This window comes from Panthera tigris, chromosome B3, assembly GCF_018350195.1.
Source record: "Panthera tigris isolate Pti1 chromosome B3, P.tigris_Pti1_mat1.1, whole genome shotgun sequence".
Taxonomy (NCBI): Eukaryota; Metazoa; Chordata; class Mammalia; order Carnivora; family Felidae; genus Panthera; species Panthera tigris.
In genome coordinates this window covers 106,946,997-106,968,613 of record NC_056665.1, presented here as the reverse complement: position 1 = coordinate 106,968,613, position 21,617 = coordinate 106,946,997, and the positions used below count along the sequence as shown (strand labels likewise).

At 37.1% G+C, this 21,617-nt stretch overlaps 1 protein-coding gene across 1 annotated transcript in view; it reads right to left on the bottom strand.

The window, feature by feature from the left end:
• Positions 1-21,617, bottom strand: part of MNAT1 (MNAT1 component of CDK activating kinase) — a 217,754-nt gene that overhangs the window by 152,733 nt on the left and 43,404 nt on the right. The window contains exons 2-3 of the mRNA XM_007095222.3: positions 2,951-3,103; positions 1,189-1,262 (exon numbers count right to left, since the gene is read on the bottom strand). Coding sequence (XP_007095284.1) covers positions 1,189-1,262; positions 2,951-3,103 — 227 coding nt within the window. The remainder of the gene's footprint in view (positions 1-1,188; positions 1,263-2,950; positions 3,104-21,617) is intronic.

Below are 21,617 nucleotides of genomic sequence, written 5' to 3'. Positions count from 1 at the left end.
AAAATGAATGAAAGACCTCAATGTGACAGGAAGCCATCAAAATCCTTGAGGAGAAAGCAGATAAAAACCTCTTTGACCTCAGCCGCAGCAACTTCTTACTCAACGTGGCTCCGGAGGCAAGGGAAACAAAAGCCAAAATGAACTATTGGGACCTCATCAAAATAAAAAGCTTCTGCACAGCAAAGGCAACAATCAGCAAAACTAAAAGACAACAGACAGAATGGGAGAAGACATTTGCAAACGACATATCAGATAAAGGGTTAGGACCCAAAATCTATAAAGAACTTATAAAACTCAACACCCAAAAAACAAATAATCCAGTGAAGAAATGGGCAAAAGACATGAATAGACACTTCTCCAAAGAAGACATCCAAATGGCCAACCGACACATGAAAAAATGCTCAACGTCACTCATCATCAGGGAAATACAAATCAAAACCACAATGAGATACCACCTCACACCTGTCAGAATGACTAACATTAACAACTCAGGCAACAAAAGATGTTGGCAAGGGTGCGGAAAAGAGGATCTCTTATGCACTGCTGGTGGGAATGCAAACTGGTGCAGCCACTCTGGAAAACAGTATGGAGGTTCCTCAAAAAATGAAAAATAGATCTACCCTACGACCTAGCAATTGCACTACTAGGTATTTATCTAACGGATACAGGTGTGCTATTTCAAAGGGGCACATGCACCCCAATGTTTACAGCAGCACTATCAACAATAGCCAAAGCACGGAAAGAGCCCAAATGTCCATCGATGGATGAATGGATAAAGTAGATGTGGCATATATATATACAATGGAGTATTACTCAGTAATCAAAAAGAATGAAACTTGCCATTTGCAACTATGTGGATAGAACTAGAGGGTATTATGCTAAGCGAAATTAGTCAGAGAAAGACAAATTCATATGACTTCACTCATAGGAAGACTTTAAGTTACAAAACAGATGAACATTAGGGAAGGGAAGCAAAAGTAATATAAAAACAGGGAGAGGGACAAAATATAAAAGACTCTGAAATATAGAGAACAAACAGAGTTGGGGGGGAATGAGCTAAATGGGTAAGGGGCTTAAGGAATCTACTCCTGAAATCACTGTTGCACCATGTACTAACTAACTTGGATGTAAATTAGAAAAAATTAATAAATTACAGAAAGTAAAAAAAAAAAACAAAAAAAAACATACCAATTTCTTCCACTTCTTCCAGAAAATCATTATATTCTCTTAGACTAGGAAAGTCTTCTTCTCTTTTATTGTATCTTTAAGAAAAAAAAAAAAATCAACACATTACATATCTCTTGTTTTCAATATTATCTAATCAGTTTGTTTCTTCTTACCTATTTTATTCATGATACATAGAAAAGGATTGCTTACTAAATAAAACACTGTTTTCTTGACACCGTGTTTGTAATTAGACCAAAAACGTCGTTCTTAAATTCTTATGACTACAAAGACAGAATAGAATCAAAAGAGAAAGATAAAATATGTTAAATCCCTCTAAAACTTATGGAAAATAAAGAAAAAGAAATTAGGAACCTTATTTACTTGTTATAAATTGATTTGCTAACTTTCAGAAAGCTAAAGATTAATTCAAAAGACACCTTCCTATTTTTCATGACAACTATAGTCTAAAGAATACTAGATCATAAAATTCTGTAAATATTGTAATGTACCTGTAAAGAATTAGAAAAACTATAAGGGATCAATAAAAAATAAGAATCTAAAAGAGACTATCTCTCAGAGGTAATGCAAATACAAATACAAATAATGGGGGCATTAAGGAAGTAACACAGATTAAATACCTAGAAAGATGCTGCTAAAACACTGGTGACCTAGGTTTTAACATACACCACCAAAAATATCATATATATATTAAACATATATATTAAATATATTAAATATAATATATTATAAATATATTTATTTAAATACATATATTTAAATATATTTAAGTAAATATGTTTAAATATGATATTTAAATATGTATTTAAATATTATATGTAGATAAATTAAATATATTATATTTATATATTCTTTAAACTTCAAAAATAATCAGGTGACTTTTAATAAAAGGACAGATAAAATAAAACCCAAAACTATTCACAAAGAGTAAAAACTAAATTATAAATGAAAAAAATATTAAAAATAAATACATATGTCCATACATAAAGATAGATATTAAAACAAATTACAACACATTATATAACAGCCTTCAAATCTCTATTTATTTATTTATTTTTAATTTTTTTTAATGCTTATTTGAGAGAGACAGAATGCAAGTGGGTTAGAGGCAGAGAGAGAGGGAGACACAGAATCCAAAGCAGGCTCCAGGCTCCAAGCCGCCAGCACAGAGCCCGATGTGAGGCTTGAACTCACAGAGCTGTGAGATCATGACCTGAGCCAAAGTCAGACGCTCAACCAACTGGGCCACCCAGGCGCCCCCTTCAAATCTCAATTTAAACATGATATCAGTGACCTACACCAATACTGTCACTAACTTCATAGTATTTTTCTCAATTCATAGTCACATAGTTGTTTAGTTTGCCTGTCTTATTACCTACCTCCATGCTATCCTATACTACTATACTGTAAGCCTTATGAGGGCAAGGTTCATAGCTATTTCACTCATTTCCATCTAGTACCTAAAATGCATAACACAGTGCTTGCACACAGTAGGTACTCAATATATGTTAACTAAATTAAAAAATACATAGTAAATATATAAACTGTAAGCCATCAATCCAGAGGATCTACACTTCTCTAATAAAGGCTAGATAAATATTACTGAGTTCTCTAAGAATTTAATCAATTTCTGTTGAACAAATGCATAGATGAACTTATACTTATTCACTTGCCAAACTGTCCATATTTCCATCAATAAATAATTATATCAATTACTGAAATAATTGTTAAAGTCCTCTTTGTATATCCAAACAATAATATTTACATTTTTAGCACTTTTTTCCGAATCTCAACCTCCTTGTCCACAGTAGGATCTTCAAAAAGTTGTACCCTAAAGTTGCTCTTTCTAAGTGGAGTGCCACATTCAGGACAGTTTCCAGCTCCTCTCATAAATAGTAAATCCACACAACTTTCACACCTGAAAGAGAAAATACAAGATAACCTTTAAGTCAGTACTCAAATCCACAACAATATTATATAGTTTGTTTTTTGTTGTTTGCTCTGGTGGTTTTTTGGTTGAGTGTGTTTTTTCCCCCTGGGGGATGGAGGGGCGGCGGGGGGGGGGGGGGGGGGGGGGGGGGCGGGGGGGGGGGGTAGTCAGAGATAGGAAAATTAATCATTGCTACTTAAAGCTCTCACAAAAAAATCTTTTAGAAAATATTTATTTTCATTTAGAGCTTACTTTTCTGACATAGGTATCCTAAAGGGTATCAGTTTCACTTTATACATTAAACAAATTTACAAATTAAAACAAATGGAGTTGAGGGGCGCCTAGGTGGCTCAGTCGGTTAAGCGTCCGACTTCAGCTCAGGTCATGATCTCAACGTTTGTGAGTTCGAGCCCGGCGTTGGGCTCTGTGCTGACAGCTCGGAGCCTGGAGCCTGCTTTGGATTTTGTGTCTCCCTCTCTCTCTGCCCCTCCCCCACTTGTGCTTGCTCTCACGCTCTCATGCTCACTCTCTCAAAAATAAATAAAATGTAAAAAAAAAAACAAAAACATTTTAAAAAATGGAGTTGGGGGCTAGGCAGATTCAGAGGTAGCAGACAGGAAAAAGTCAAAAAGGGGTGTAAAAGAGCGGTCTGTGGTCACCTCCATTCCAGTGCCACTCCTAGACCTAGGCAAGAAAAGCCTAGGTCAGAAGCCTAGGCTCTGCATACCACAATCACTAAAACAAAGACTTTTTTTTCCTTTAGCCTTGTAAGGAAGGTTTTTTTGAAAGTTCAGGAAGCAAGTGAGCAAGTGGGAATTACAAGGGAGAGGTGCTAGCTGAAAGAGGTCTCCCCCACCCCGGCCCTGCCCCAGGCCAAAGGATAAGGTGACTGTGCCACAGTATGCACGGAGAAAGGAAAAAACACAACTTCTGCCCTGAGAAATCACAGAAGGAATGTTTCCTCCTAAAAACTTTAATCAGTTAAGGTTGGCTGCCCCAAATCCACCAAGAAGGACTGCCTAGTTAAGCCACGTGTCCCAGATACCTGCATTCCCTGCTCTCTTCTCGGGTAGTGCAATCTGGGGAAGAGCTGAGAATTTCCTGAAAGTCTTGAGTTACAAAAACAAGGACTTAAAGAGGTTAACCTCTCTGTACTGGATTACTAGGGAGTTGACAGGATCAGTTCACATACTGTTTTTGATGGGTCCAGGCACCACTCAACCATCCCTGCTCTGCCCCAAGTCATCCATGCTACTAATCAGACTAGCAAGTAGAAAGGCTGGCTAGGAGAAGAGAGCAACAGTTTCTTTAGCCTCTGGGTCTTGAGGATGCCAGCCCTTGAGAAGTGGGCAGCATGGATGTGTAGCTTGATCCTTAACTTATAAATATTTAAACATTTTGATATTCATTTCTCTAGTTGTAATGTTGCCAAACTCCACATAGGTTAGGACGACACCAGCCCTAATCACTCCTTTCTTAGCATTATCTGAAATTATTTATGTGTTGATTTTCTGTAACCCCTACTAGGATATAATATACATTTCATGACAGCAGGAATCTGGACTATTGTTCTCTATCCCCAGTGCCTGACAAATACTAAGTACTCAATAAACTACACATAATTAAAAAAATGAATATAAGAGGGGAAATCAGAAATTCTAGTGAAAAAGGTAAATGTTTATTTCTTCCAGGTATGTGGCTGACTTGTAGAGAAAGCTAAATGAGAAGAATTACACAGGGTAGTAAGAATTTTTAAGGTTGGTTACTAGTAAAATACTAGCATTGACTGTGTATTTCTTCTATCGTAACGGTGCCATCAAATATTAGAGGGAAAAAAAATCCTGAAAGAACAAAGATCACAACTGTCATTATCTAGATCAACAAATCCCCAGAAAATTCACTTTGGGATTCAGAAGATTGGGAGTGGTGCATTTCCCCTAATGTTTGTGGTTAAAGAAAATTAAATCCAACTGCATAAGATGAAAATGAGCACACTTTAAAAATATATTGACTAAAGATATTGATAAGCAAGGAGCCATCTAAAACACTCAAAACTATCAACACACAAATAATATTCTATATTTCAAGGTCTTGTAGAGTAGATTCAGTTGATAATTCACTTAACAAGGCAATAAAGAAAACTTTAATATTTCTAAAAGTCATACTGCATATTAGTTACATTATTTGTTTCATGATCAATTTTCCATCTCTATTTTTTAAAAAATACACCTTAAAGGGTGCCTGGTGGCTCAGCTGGTTAAGTGTCTAACTCTTGGTTTCACATCAGGTCATGATCTTGGTTGGGTGAGGTGAAGGGTGAGGTGAAGGGTGAAGAGTCTGCCTGAGATTCTCTTTCTCCCTCTCCCTCTGCCCCTCCCCTGCTCACGCATACTCTCACTTAAAAAAAAAATTAAAAATCTGCCTTAAATCATAAGCATTTCTACAGTATTTAAGAATTTTTAAAATAATTTATTTTCCTATAAGTCTTCCCCTCCCAATTTTAACTGCTGAAAACACAAATAACTCTCTTTTTAAAGCTCAAAGATAGAAGCATACAGAGAAAAAAACTGAAAACTCTACCTCATTCTGTTCTATATCACACTTCCCACAGATAACATAACTACTTTAGGTGTAGAGTTTATGTGACCAATTTTTTTCTATACTTATAAAATACATATTTACAAAGTTTTTATATGAAACCAGTCATATATATTAAAAAAGAAAAAAAAAACAGAAGAAAAAGTTGGTAATTGCTAGTTCACTTCATCTGGCAACAGAACAACCAAAGCAGCAGTATATAATCAAGCTTTGGCCTCTAAGAGTGCAAGAAAGTTTTTCATACAAAATTTCCTATTTTTCAGAGCACAGGAAAATTTGCTGGAAAAGCCCAAATCCCCAGTCATTACCCATTCCCAAAGATAGCGTTATGATTTTCTCTTGTTTTTGAAAACCAGAATGGTGCCCACCTTCTTTTCTCTCTAAACAACTTATTTATTTATTTGTTTTTAATGTTTATTTATTTTTGAGAGAGAGAGTGAGTGAGCGGGGGGGGGGGGGGGGGGGGGCAGAGAGAGAGGGAGACAGAGGATCAGAACCAGGCTTTGTGCCGACAGCAGAGAGCCCGATGCTGGGCTGGAACTCAAAAACATCGAGATCATGACCTGAGCTGAAGTCATATGCTCAACTGACTAAGCTACCCAGGTGCCCCTAAACAACTTATTTTTAGATTTTTTCTTGTATCAATAGTTAGCTGCTTATATTCCTTTGTCAAGATTTTTTATCTGACTTATTTCCTTTAATTTTTCAAGAGGAATTATATTCCATGTAGAATTTCAGTAATTATTAAAATAGATTAACTAAGGGACACATGGGTGGCTCAGCTGGTTGAACGACCAACTCTTGATTTCAGCTCAGGTCATGATCCCAGAGTCATGGGATCAAGCCCCACATCAGGCTCTACATGGAACCTGCCTGGGATTCTATCTCTCTCTCCTTCTGTCCCTCTCCCCCACTCGCATGCTCACTCGCGCTCTCTCTCTCTCTCTCTCTCTCTCAAATAAAAAAAAAATTTTGGGGGGGGGCGGCGCCTGGGTGGCTCAGTCGGTTAAGCATCCGACTTCGGCTCAGGTCATGATCTCGCAGTCTGTGGGTTCGAGCCCCGCATCGGGCTCTGTGCTGACAGCTCGGGGCCTGGAGCCTGTTTCAGATGCTGTGTCTCCCTCTTTCTCTGACCCTCCCCTGTTCATGCTCTCTCTGTCTCAAAAATAAATAAATGTTAAAAATTAAAAAAAAATTTTTTTTTCTTTTAAATAGAATTAACTGACTTAGAAAAAGGTAAATAATCACAAATTTTGTATTTAAGGCTTTCTTGGAAGTAATCTAGTTTTATCAGGACTTTCCATTCTTCTTTAGCTCACTGACTTCCTGAAACAACTCCAAACAGAAGTCTATGGTCTTGAAAGATAAACAAGTGATAACTTCTGTTAAAGAAAAATTTTATCCCTATAATAAATTATTCCTTAAACCCATGTGTACTGAACTCTATAGGGTAGGAGCTAGATATTAAGGGAATTTTTTCTCTCAAAATATGCTGCCTAACTTTTCTAGAACGTGTAAATAACTTTTCTGTAACCTAAAGGTTACATTGTTATGTATCATCTTATACCTAAAAGGGAATTCATAATCTTATCTATTCCAAAGCTTGAGGGAAAAAACTATTGCAACAAAGTGTTTTGGGAGTCAAATAAAGAATTCATCCATAAAAATAGAAGGGATGGCCTGGGAGAGCACATGTTAAAACATTATAAACTTCTCCCTACAGACTCTGGGGAATACAGCTTATTCTCAAAATTAAAAAGAAAAATTATGTTCATCCATTTTTTCACTGTTTTAGAATTCAAAATAACCATTCAATCTTCTGTTGGCTATTACCATTTAGCACAGCAATTTATAACTAACAAGCTATACCATTTAGCACAGCAATTTATAACTAACAAGCAAATAATATAAGGCACAAATTCAAATAGGACATTTAAGCCCATTTTGAGCCAGAAAAATTGAGCTATACACAGAGGATAAGGAAAGAGCTAGTAATTTAGTAAGCTGTGACAAGAAAACACGAGCCCCTCCCCCCACCAAAATGGGTTTTTGTGCCCCCCTTACAAACAGCAAGGATCATGGAACACATTTAATTTCCCTTTTTGCCCTCCTGCCAGTAAACTCCTAAGCCAAATTTAAATGCTCTGTTGAAAAACACTGTATATGTTTTCTAGAAAAAGGTTGGAAAAGAATGAAGGAAGTCAAAGATAATATGCATTAGGCATCTTATGATGTACATATGACTGTCCTTACTATACAGATGAGGTCACTGAGCACTGGGGAGTCAAATAGCTGGCTTAAAATCATGTAACTAGCAAGAATTGACCTTGGTCTGCTTCACATTCCACATTTTCTCTTTCACTCTTACTCTTAACAATGATGTAAGTAACAATCCCCAGTGTCTACCTTTAGCCCAAACATACCTTCTGAGTTCCTATTAGACACTGCCTATTGCACACTTCCTATCTGACATCCCACAGCTACATTTTTTTACTTAGAAAAATAAAATTCCCTGAAACTCAATATACCCAAAACCAATATCCTTCATTCTACGAGGGATACAAAGAGAGTAACACCAACTTGTACGTAAAGGCTTATAATATAGTGGTCAAAATAGAAAAGAAGAAACAAAACTGTAATAAAGGTATACTCTGAATACTACTACCATAAGCTCTCGGCCAATAAGCAACAGGTGAACAAATTACACTCTACACTCTTGACCACTCTTAACACATCACACTCCAAATGCTCCAAGCCAATGACAATTCCAAAAGTACTATCCTGAGTCTAGTATTTCCTGAAATACATGGACTCTACTTATTGCCACTGATGAACAGTTTTGAACTAGAATAGCCAAAAAGTTTGTGGAGATGATAGTATTGATGTTGAGATCCAAGTTTTGCAGAGGCTCAATGCCCCTTCAAACATATGGTTGAAGAAACAGAGTGAAGGTCAATTAGAAATTGAAAGAAAAATCCTCCAGCTAACTTTATGAAGGGCTTCAGAAATAATCTTGCACACTGGGAGACGTAACAAACAATTATATGAATGGTAAAGAAACACAACATGGCCACCAGGGGCATTCAGAGCCTTGGAGAATTTAAAGAAAACAAACTGCCAGGATACCAAGCCAAGAATGCATCTCCATCAGGACCATTTCTGTAAATCTACCTTGGGAAAGCTAAGGGCAGATTCAATTAGTTCTAAGATACCCAGAAATGTAGGTCCTACATTAAGTAAAACATCACCTTCACTTTCTCAACGACTCAAAGGAACTAAATATATATTTACCTAAGTAGGCCAAAGAATATTTACATTATTTGAAAAAGTATCAATAGGTTCCTCCATTTTCCAACTATGTATCTATGGAAGCCACATCATCTCCATATACTTCATTGGAAATTACATGTGACAATGTAGATTCGTTACAGAAGCAAATATCACAATCTGTCTTCTCTTAACCCAAACAAAGGGATTTGCAAAAATGTAAAGCAATGGTGGGGCACCTGGGTGGCTCAGTCAGTTGAGCATCAGACTCTCGATTTCAGCTTGGGTCATGATCCCAGAGTCATAGGATTAAGCCCCACATCAGGCTGAGCATGAAGCCCACTTGGGATTCTCTCTCTCTCTTCCTGGCCCCTCCACTGCATGCACTCTCTCTCTCCCTCTCTCTCAAAAATAAAATAAAATAAAATAAAAAATAAAATAAAATAAAATAATAAAATAAAATAATAAAATAAAACAAAACATAAAGCAATACTACTCTAAAATTTTTGTTTTGGAAAATACATTTTATAAAATATATTATTTATATTTTTAATAAATGTTTTCAAATTTTCTCAATTTTAATGTCCAACATGGTAACTATTAACAGATAAAAATTCATAAATAAAAGCTCTTGGGGAGTCCTCAGTAATTTTTAAGACTATCAAAGGTACTGAGACCAAAATCAAAGTATCTGAGAACCAGGTTATATGTGATCAATAAATGTTATTTACAAAGAAATACAATTTGAGGGGTGCCTGGGTGGCTCAGTTGGTTAAGAGTCTGACTTTGATTCAGGTCTCGCGGTTTGTGGGTTCAAGCCCCATATCAGGCTCTGTGCTGACAGCCTGTGTCTCTCTCCCTCTCTCTCTGCCCCTCCTCGGTTCACACTCTGACTCTCTCTCTCTCTCAAAAATAAACAAACATTAAAAAAAATTAAAAATAAAATAAATATAATTTGAATGTAAAAGGGGATGTGGAGAAAGAAATCATTTTGAAATACACCAATGCACCCTACCTTCTCAACAAGGTTTCTCAACAAGGTTTCTCAGATGAAACTAATTAACCAAAGCCTAACCAGCTTGGGTGTTATCAGAGCCTAACTAACCTGGGGGAGGGTAAATTACCAACTGTAGCTGATTCTAGCCATCCAGTCCATCTAAGTAGGGAGAAAAGAATAACTTTGAAACACTTATGAACTTCACAGTCCAAAGGCATAGGCTCACTAAAAGTCTGGGACCTAATCACAGAAATATAGAACACTTCCCTTTTCCCAATACCTCACCACAACATTACTAAAAGTCTACTTAGAACAGTTTCTTTTACACAGTACATCATGTTCAGCTATCAAGAAAAACTTACAAGCCACACCAAAAGGCAAAAGAACATAACTGGAAGACACAGAGCAAGCTCAGAACCAGACATGGCAAGGATGTTAGCATTATCTAATTAAGAATATAAAACAACCATAATTAAGACGCTAAGGTCCCTAACAAATAAAGGAGACAAAATGTAAGAACAGATGAGCGATATAAACAGATGGAAAGTCTAAGAAATAACCAAAAAGAAATGGTAGAGATTAAAAAAAATAATAATGTAACAGAAATGAAGAATGTCTTTGATGGCCTTAATAGTAGACTAGATACAGCTGAGGAAACCATCTTTGAGCAAGAGAATATATCAGTACGATCCTCGAACACTGAAAACCAAAGGGAAAAAGACTGAATGGAACAGAATACCCAAGGGCTGTAGAACTACAAAAAGTGTAAGATATGTGCAACTAGAATACCAGAAAGAGAGGAAAGACACAGAAGAAATAGGTGAAACCACAGTAACTGAAAATTTCCCCTAAATTAACATCAGACACTAAACCAAAGATCCAAAAAGCTCAAAGAACACCAAGGTGGACAAATTCCCCCCCAAAAGACCCACACCTAGGCATATCACTAGCAAATTACAGAAAATTAAAGATAAAGAAAAAATTATGAAAGAAGCCAGAGGGAGGAAATAACATCTCACTTATAAAGGAATATAAGCATTACATTCAACTTCTCTCCCAAAAAGACATACAAGAGAAATATTTAACTGAAATATTTAAGGTGTTTACAGAAAAACACCTCCAACCTGCCAAACTACCCTTAAAAAGTGAAGAAAGAGGGGCGCCTGGGTGGCTTAGTCGGTTGAGCATCCAACTTCAGCTCAGGTCATGATCTCACGGTCCATGAGTTCGAGCCCCGCATTGGGCTCTGTGATGACCACTCAGAGTCTGGAGCCTGCTTCGGATTCTGTGTCTCCCTCTCTCTCTGACCCTCCCCGGTTCATGCTCTGTCTCTCTCTGTCTCAAAAATAAATAAACATTTAAAAAAAAAAAAAGTGAAGAAAGAACGGGGCACCTGGGTGGCTCAGTCAGTTGAGCCTTGGACTTCAGTTCAGGTCATGATCTCACGGTTCGTGGGTTCGAGCCCCACATCGGGCTCTGTGCTGCCAGCTCAGAGCCTGAAGCCTGCCTCAGATTCTGTGTCTTCCACTCTCTCTGCCCCTCCCCTGCTAATGCTCTGTCTCTCCCTCTGTCTCAAAAATAAAAAAACATGAAAAAAAAATTAAAAAGGAAAAAAGTGAAGAAAGAATACTTTATCAGACAAATATTAAAAAACATTTTTGCCAAAAGACCGGTCTTGTAGGAAGTGTTTAAAAAAAGTTCTTTAGAGAAATAAAAATAATGAGTCAGAAACGCAGATCTACATTAAGAAAGAACACTTGAGAAAAAAATAAGTGAAGATAAAATAATAACTTCATTTTTATTATTAATCTAACAAATAAGATGTAGTTCAAACTAATAACATATTTGATTATATAAATTTCTATATAGAGATGCATGTATATATGCCTACGTATGATTATATATAAATGAAATGAATGACACTGATACAAGAAATAGGAGGGAGGAACTAGAATTATTTTGTTATTATAAGGCTCTCACACTACTGCGCAGTGGTATGGTATTTTTTGCCAGTGGATTTGGATTAGTTATAAATGTATATTGCAAACTCTAGGGCAGCTACTACCAAAGTACAAAAAGAAGACTGATGTGCTAAAAAGAGAAAATGGAATCACATAAAGTGCCCATTTAAAACCACAACAGAGGCTGAGAAGATGGTGGAGTAAGAGGACCCTAAGCTCACCTCATCCGATGAATATAACTAGATAACACTCACACCAGCATAAATAACCCAAAAAACAACCCAGACTGGCAGAACAAACTCCATAATTAAAGGTAGAGAAGAATGTAATTTTTATCTTTGTTCCTTCATAAGTGAGATGTTATTTACCTCTTCTGGCATCATTTTTTCTTTATCTTTAATTTTCTGTAATTTGCTAATGATTTGCCTAGGTGTGGGTTTTTTGGGGCATTTGTCCTCCTTGTTCTCTGAGCTTTTTGGATCTTTGGCCACATCAAATAGGATAGGAAGGACAGAGAAATGTTGGGGAGCAAAACTGACTGCTGACATCTAGGGGTTAGGGGGAAAGCTGCCCACAGAAAGAGGAGTGAGAAACAGACTATCACACCAAAGAGCCCACACCAGGAACACAAATCCCCATAAAACTTAGCTTTGAAAACAAATTTCATGTGTTCTATTTTTTTGTTTTATTTTATTTTTTTTTAGTAATCTGTACACCCATAATTGGGGCTCGAACTCAAGACCCCTTGGTCAAGAGTTTGATGCTCTTCCAAATGAGTCAGCCAGGTGCCCCTCCTGGTCAGGTCCCTACAACCAGAGGGACCTAAAACCAGAAATTTTAAAAATCAGCAAGCTCAGTTCTGGGAAAGCCCAAAGGGCATTACAAACTGAGTTCCCACCCTGAAAGAGACAACAATACAAACTGCCTGGGAAGATACAGTGTAGAATCAGCAGTTTGCAAAATGCCTGTGGCATACTGGAGTGAGAGCTATTTACTCATCTCAGAGGTATCCCGAGGGGTAGGGATCACAGGAAGACCCCTCCAGGAACAAACGAGCTGTCAGGCACCTTTTCCCACCTCTGCCCCTCAGCATTAACACACAACCACCAACAGGAACAAGCAGGCCAACACTCACTACCTAACTTGCTTACAAGCCCCACCCTGCCGTGCTTCAACAAATCAGCCCTCTCCAGTCATGCTTGCCTCAGTCCCTGTGCTATAGGTACCTCCCATCCCTCCACCAAGAAGATCTGTGCAAACCTTGCCAGCACCACATCTCCCAACAAACTCTGCGGGCCCTCTGTCCTGGCAGCCACAGTGGTGCACAATCTTGTTAAAATTGTCCACCCTGAGGAAGCAGTCGCAGGTCTCATCTCCCAGGCCAACCTGCGCATCCTGTTAAAACTGTACACTCCACCCCAGCTAGGGACAAAACCCCAGCTAAAACAAGCAAAGCTTTACATCCTCTGCAGATCACTTCACTGAAGGATAAAGCAGCCAGGACACAACAGCAGGCACACACAACACAAATAGGAGACACCCCTAAAGCACCAGGTTCTAGGAAACAAGACACAATGCACTACAGGGCACTACAAAACCTCTTCTTCATAAGGCTATTACTTTCAAGAGCAGAAAAATCTGACTTTCCTAACACAGAGAAATAGGCACAGAGAGGAACAAAATGAAGAGGCAGAGGAATATCTCCTAAATGTCACAAGTCCAGAGGTCCTGTGGCTCTGGACCACAGCCAAGAGATGCAAGCAAAATGGATATAAATAATATACCTCATAGAGTAATGAGAAAAGAATGGAGGACAACAGTAAGACCCTCAACAAAGAGATTAAAAAAAAAAATCAGAGATGAAGAACACAATAAATGAAATTAAAAATACATTAGATGAAATAAATGGCCAGCTAGAGGAAGTAGAGAAATGAATCAGAAACCTGGAAGACAGAGGAATGGAAAGTAATCAAGCTGAGCAGGTGACAGAAAAAAATTATGCAAAATGAGAATAGACTTAAGGGAACTCAATGACTCCATCAAGCATAATAACATTCTCGTTATAGGGATCCTAGAAGGAGAAGAGAAAGTGGGCAGAAAACTTATTTGAAGAAATAATAGCTGAAAACTTCAGTAATGTGGGAAAGGAGACATATATACAGATCCAGGAGGCAGAGATGCCCCAACAAAAATCAACCCAAGAAGGTCCACACCAAGACACACAGTGATTAAAATGGTAAAAAAAAAAAAAAAAAAAAAAGGCAGGGTGCTGGGGCTGTGTAGGCACCTGGATGGCTCAGTCATTTGAGTTTCCTATTTTGGCCCAGGTCATGATCTCATGGTTTGTATAAGTTTGAGCCTCACATTGGACTCACTGCTGTTAGCACAGAGCCAGCTTTAGATCCTCTGTCCCCTCTCTCTGCCCCTCCCCTGCTTGCACTCTTTCAAAAATAAACATTTAAAAAATAAAATAAAATAAAATGGTAAAAAAGAAAAAGTAGTGATAAAGAATTTGAGGGGCACCTGGGTGGTTCAGTCAGTTAAGCATCCAACTCTTGATCTCAGCTCAGGTCATGATCTCACAGTTGCACTGACAGTGCAGAGCCTGCTTGGGCCTCTCTCTCTCCTTCTCTCTCTCTGCTCCCCTCCTGCTCGTTCTCTCTCTCTCTCTCTCTCTCTCGATCTCAAAATAAATAAACTTTATCGAAGAAGAAGAAGAGGAGGAGGAGGGGGGCGGGGGGAAGAAGAGAAGAAAATTTAAAAAGCAGCAAGAGAAAAGAACACAGTTACAAACAAGGGAAACCCCAAAAGGCTATCAGTGGATTTTTCAGCAGAAATTTTGCAGGTCAGTAGGGAGTAGCAGGATATGCTCAAAGTGCTGAAAGAAAAAACTCTGGAGCCAAGAATACTCTATCCAGCAAGGCCATCATTAAGAATAGAAGGAGAGAGAGAATTTCTCAAACAAAAGTTAAAGAAGTTCATGACCACTAAACCAGCCCTACAAGAAATGTTAAAGGGGATTGAGTAAAAAAAAAAAAAAAAAAAGACCACAAGTAAGAGTATGAAAAGTAGAAAACACAAAAACAGTAAACAAGTGTATCTGTAAAAATCAGTCAAGGGTTCACAAAATAAAAGGGTGTAAAATATGACACCATATACTTAAAATGTGGAGAGAAGAGGAAAAAGAATGGGCTAAAACTTAAGTGACCATCACCATCATATAGACTATTATATGCAGAAGATGTTATATATAAACCAAATGATAACCCCAGATCAAAAATCACTGATATGCAAAAAATAAAAAAGAAAGGAATCAAAGTATATCACTAAAGAAAGTCAGCAAAACATTAGAGAGGCAAGAGAAGGAACAGAGAAAAACTACAAAAACCACCACAAAATAAGTAACAAATAGGCAATAAATACATATCTATCAATAATTACTTAGAATATAAATGGACTAAACACTCCAATTAAAAGACATAAGGTAACAGAATGGAATAAAAAAACAAAAAGACACAATCTATATGCTGCCTACAAGAGACCCTTTTCAGACCTAAAGACACATGCAGATTGAAAGTGAGGAGATGGAGGGGAGCCTGGGTGGCTCAGTCAGTTAAGCGTCAGACTTCGACTCAGGTCATGATCTCATGGTCTGTGAGTTTGAGCCCTGCACTGGGTTCTGTGCTGCCATCTCAGAACCTGGAGCCTGCTTTGGATTCTGTGTCTCCCTCTCTCTCTGCACCGCCCGTGCTCACACTCTGTCACTCTCTCTGTCTCAAAAATAAATATTTAAAAAAATTAAAAACAAAACAAAAGTGAGGGGATGGAGAAACATTTATCAGGCAAATGGATGTCAAAAGAAAGTTGAGGTAGCAATACTTATATCAGACAAGATACAGTTCATTTTTTTAAATTTATATATTTATTTTGACAAAGAGTGAGCACACACGCATGAACAGCAAGGGGGCAGAGAGAGAGGGAGAGAGAGAATCCCAAGCAGGCTCCATGTTCAGCAAGAAGCCCAATGCGGGACTTGATCTCACAATGGCAAGATCAGGACCTGAGCCAATACCAAGAGTCAGATGTTCAACCGACTGAGCCACCCAGGCCCCCCTAGACTCTTTAAAACAAAGACTATAACAAGAGACAAAGGAAGGACACTATATAATAATAAAGCAGACAATGCAACAAGAAGATATAACAATTATAAATATTTTATGCACCCAACATGCAAGCACCCAAATACAAAAAACAATTAAAAACAAACATAAAGGAACTAATCAATAATAATGCAGTAATAGTATGGAACTTTAACACCCCACTTCCATCGATGGACAGGTCATCCACACAGAAAATCAACAAGTAAACAATGGCTTTGAATGACACCCTAGAACAGATGCATTTAACAAATATATTCATAACATTCCATCCTAAACAGCATAATACACATTCTTTTCAAACGCACAAAAAACATTCTTCAGAATAGATCACACAAAGGCCACAAAACAAGCCTCAACAAATTTTAAAAGACTGAAGGCATACAATGCATCTTTTCTCACCATAAATGCTATGAAACTAGAAATCAAGCACAAGAAAAAAATCCAGAAAGTGCATAAATACATGGAGGTTAAACAGCATGCTACTAAACAATGAATGGGTCAACCAAGAAATCAAAGAAGAAATTAAATATTACATGTAGAGAAATAACAGTGAAAACATACGGGTCCAAAATCTCTGGAATGTAGCAAAAGAAGTCTAAGATGGAAGTTTATAGCAATATATGCCTAGTTTAAAAACCAAGAAGGGGCGCCTGGGTGGCTCAGTTGGTTAAGCATCTGACTTTGGCTCAGGTCATGATCTCGCAGTCTGTGGGTTCGAGTCCTGCGTCGGGCTCTGTGCTAACAGCTCAGAGCCTGGAGCCTGTTTCAGATTCTGTATCTCTTTCTCTGACCCTCCCTGTTCATGTTCTCTCTCTCTCTGTCTCAAAAATAAATAAATGTTAAAAATAAAAATAAAAAAAAATAAAAACCAAGAAAATCTCAAACAACCTAACCTTACACCTAAGGGAGCTAAAAAAACAAAACCCCAAACCAGGAGAAGGAAGGAAATAATAAGAGCTATTGAAATAAATGATATAGAAACTAAAACAAAACAAAACACACACATAGATCAATGAAACTAGGAGCTGGTTCTTTGAAAAGACCAATGAGAAAGAAAGGAAAGAAGGAAGGAAGGAAGGAAGGAAGGAAGGAAGGAAGGAAGGAAGGAAGACAGGACTCAAATAAAATCACAAACAAAAGAGGAGAAAGAAAAACTGAACCACGGAAATACAAAAGATTATTATACCAACAAATTGTACAACCTAGAAGAAATAAACAAATTCCCAGAAGCTATATAAACTACCTATATAAACTACCAAAATTGAAGCAGGAAGAAATAGAAAATTTGAATAGACTGATTACCAAAAATGAAATTGAATCAGTAATCAAATAACTCCCAATAAACCAAAGTCCAAAACCAGATGGCTTCAAAGATGAATTCTACCAAACATTTAAAGAAGAGTTAATACCTCTTCTTTTCAAACTATTCCAAAAACTAGAAAAGAAAGGAAAACTTCCAAGTTCTATGAGGCCAACATTACCCTGATACCAAAACCAAACAAAGAATGCCACAATAAAGGAAACCTACAGGCCTGTATCTTGGATTAACATCGCTGCAAAAATCCTAAACAGAATACTAGCAAAACCATATCCAACAATACATTAAAAAATAATAATAATTCAGCCCAATCAAGTGGGCTTTATTTTCAGGATGCAAGGGTAGTTCAATATGTACAAATCAATGTGATATATCAATAACAGAGAAAGAATAAAAAGCATACAATCATTTCAATAGATGTAGGAAAAGCATTTGACAACATATAACATCTATTCATGTCATCTATTCATGACAAAAACCCTCAACATGGTGGGTGTAGAGGGAAGACACCTCAACATAATAAAGGCCTTATGAGGAAAAACCCAAAAGCAAAAAGCAAAAGCAAAAAGCATACTCAATTGGGAAAAACAGAGCTTTTCCCCTAAAGTCAAGAACAAGACAAAGATGTCCACTCTCACTACTTTTCATTCAACACAGTTCCATAAGTATGAGCCACAGCATACAACAAAAAGAAATAAAGGGCAACCAAACTGATAAGGAAGAAGTAAAATTTTCACTATTTGTAGATGATATGATACTATATATAGAAAACCCAAAAGACTCCACCAAAAAACTACTAAAGGTGATAAATGAATTAATTCAGTAAAGTCACAGACTACTAACACAATGTACAGAAATGCACTGTTTCCATACATTAATAATGGAGCAGCAAAAAGAAAAATTAAGAGAACAATCCTACTTACAATTGCACCAAAAATAATACCTAGGAATAAGCTTAACCAGAAGTGAAAGATCTGTACTCTGAAAACTATGAAACACTGATGAAAGAAATTGAAGATGACACAGAGAAATGAAAAGATATTCCATGCTCATGGATTGAAAGAACAAATATTGTTAAGATGTCTACACTATCCAAAGTAACCTACATATTTAATGCAATCCCTATCAAAATACCAACAGCATTTTTCACAGAGCTAGAACAAACAATCCTAAAATCTGTATGGAACCACAAAAGACTTGAATAGCCAAAGCAACCCTGAAAAAGAAAAAAAAAGTCCCAGGGCACCTGGGTGGCTCTGGTGGTTCAGCATCCAACTCTTAATTTCAGCTCAGGTCATGATCTCATGGTTTGTGAGTGCAAGCCCCACGTCAGGATCTCTGCTGACAGTGTGGAGCCTGCTTGGGATTCTCTCTGCCTCTCTTGCTCTGTCCCTCCCCCTGCTCTATCTCTCAAAATAAATAAATATGAAAAAAAATTATTTTATTAATTTTTAAATTTTTTTTATTTTAATGTTTACTTTTGAGAGATACAGAGTGCAAGTGGGGAGGGGCAGAGAGAGAGGGAGACAGAGAATCTGAAGCAGGCTCCAGGCTCTGACTGTCAGCACAGAGCCCTATGTAGGGCTCAAACTCACGAACCATGAGATCATGACCTGAGCTGAAGTCAGAGACCCAACACACTGAGCCACCCAGGCACCCCTACATGAAAAAAATGTTTAAAAGAAAAAGATGAAGGCATCACAATTCCAGACTTTAAGTTATATTACAAAGCTTTAGGAATCAAAACAGTATGGTACTGGCACAAAAATAGATACACAGATCAAAGGAACAGAACATACAAGAACCCACAAGTATATGGCCAACTAATCTTCAACAAAGCAGGAAAAACTACCCAATGGGAAAAAAGAATGTCTCTTCTACAAATGGTGTTGGGAAAACTGCATAGCACCAAGCAAAAGAATGAAACCAAACCACCTTCTTACACCACACACAAACATAAATTCAAAATGGATTAAACACCTAAATGTGAGACCCGAAACCATACAAATCCTAGAAAAGAACACAGGCAGTAACTTCTTTGACAATAGCCATAGCAACTTCTTTCTGTGTATGTCTCCTGAGGCAAGGGAAACAAAAGCAATAATAAACTACTGAGACTACATCAAAATAAAAAGCTTCTGCACAGCAAAGGAAATAACAAAACAAAAAGGCTACCTACAGAATGGGAGAAGATATTTGCAAATGACATATCTGATAAAGGATCGGTATCCAAAGTATATAAACAACTTATAAAAGTCAAACAGCAAAAAAACCCCAAATACTCCAATTAAAATCGGGCAGATGAGGGGCACCTGGCTGGCTTAGTAGGTAAAGCATGTGGTTCTTGATCTCAGGGTCATGAGCTCGAGCCCCATGTTGGGTATGGAGATTACTTTAAAAATACTTTTTTGATTAAAATTTTTTTTTTAATTTTTAAATGGGCAAAAGACATGAATAGATATTTTACCAAAGAAAACATTACATGGCCAACAGACACATGAAAAGATACTCAACATCACTGATCAGGGAAATGAAAATCAAAACTACAATAAGATATCACCACACACCTGTCAAATGACTAAAATCAACAACACAAGAAACAACAAGTGTTGGTGAGGATGTGGAGAAAAAGGAACCCTTGTGCACTGCTAGTGGAAATGCAAATTGGTGCAGCCACTGTGGAAAACAGTATGGAGGTTCCTCAGAAAGTTAAAAATAGAACTACTCTATGATCAGCAACTGCTACTACTAGGTATTTATCCAAAGAGTACAAAAATCATAATTCAAAGGGTACATGCACCTCTATGTTATAGCAGCATTACCTACAATAGCCAAATTATGGAAAGAACCCAAGTGTTCATCAACTGATGAATGGAGAAAGAAGATGTGGTATATACATATACAATGGGATATTACTCCACCATAAAAAAGAATGGAATCTTGCCATTTACAAACAATATGGATGGACCTAGAGAATATAATGCTAAGCAAAATAAGAGAAAGACAAATACCATATGATTTCACTCATCTGTGGAATTTAAGAAACAAAACAAATGAACAAAAGAAAGAAAAAGGGACAGAGAGACAAACCAAAAAACAGACTCTTAACTATACAGAATAGATGGTCCCCAGAGGGGAGATGGGTAGAGGTATGGATGAAATGGGTGAAAGGCTTTAAGAGTGCATTCACCATTTGCAACTATGTGGATGGAACTGTAGGGTATTATGCTAAGTGAAATTAGAGAAAGACAAAAATCATGACTTCACTCATATGAGGACTTTAAGAGACAAAACAGATGAACATAAGGGAAGGGAAACAAAAATAATATAAAAACAGGGAGGGGACAAAACAGAAGAGACTCATAAATATGGAGAACAAACTGAGGGTTACTGGAGGGGGGGAATGGGCTAAATGGGTAAGGGACATTAAGGAATCTACTCCTGAAATCATTGTTGCACTATATGTTAACTAATTTGGATGTAAATTTTTAAAAATTAAAAATTAAAAAAATTTTTTAAAAAAGAGTACATTCAACTTGATGAACACTAAGTAATATACAGAACTGCTGAATTACTATATTATGCACCTGAAACTAATATAATACCATATGTTAACTACACTGGAATTTAAACAGATATACATACAGACAGACAGACATAAAAATTGTTTAGAAAACTGTGACAGAAAAAGAAGACAAAATAAGAACAAAGAACAAAAACAACAAATAGAAAATAGTAATGAACACAGTAGATATTAATTCAAGAATATTAGTAATCAATTTGAATGTCAGTAATCTGAATGCACCAAGTAAAAGACAGAGATTGTCATACTGGATCAAAAAACAAGGCCCAACTCCATGTTATCTACAAGAAACCCACTTTAAATACAAAGACATATTAAAAATAAATAAGTAGAGAAAAATATATTGTGCTAACACTAATCAAAAGAAAACAGGAGTAATTTCAGACATAGCAGACTTCAGAGCAAGGAAAGTTATCAGGGATAAAGCAGAACATTACATAATAATGATGGGGTCAATGCTTTAAGAAGACAACAATGTGAGACAAGGGCACCTAGGTGGCTCAGTTGACTAAGTATCTGACTCTTGATTTCAGATCAGGTCATGGTCTCATCGTTCACGAGTTTGAGTCCCACACTGGGCTCTGTGCTAACAATGTGGAGTCTACTTGGGATTCTCTC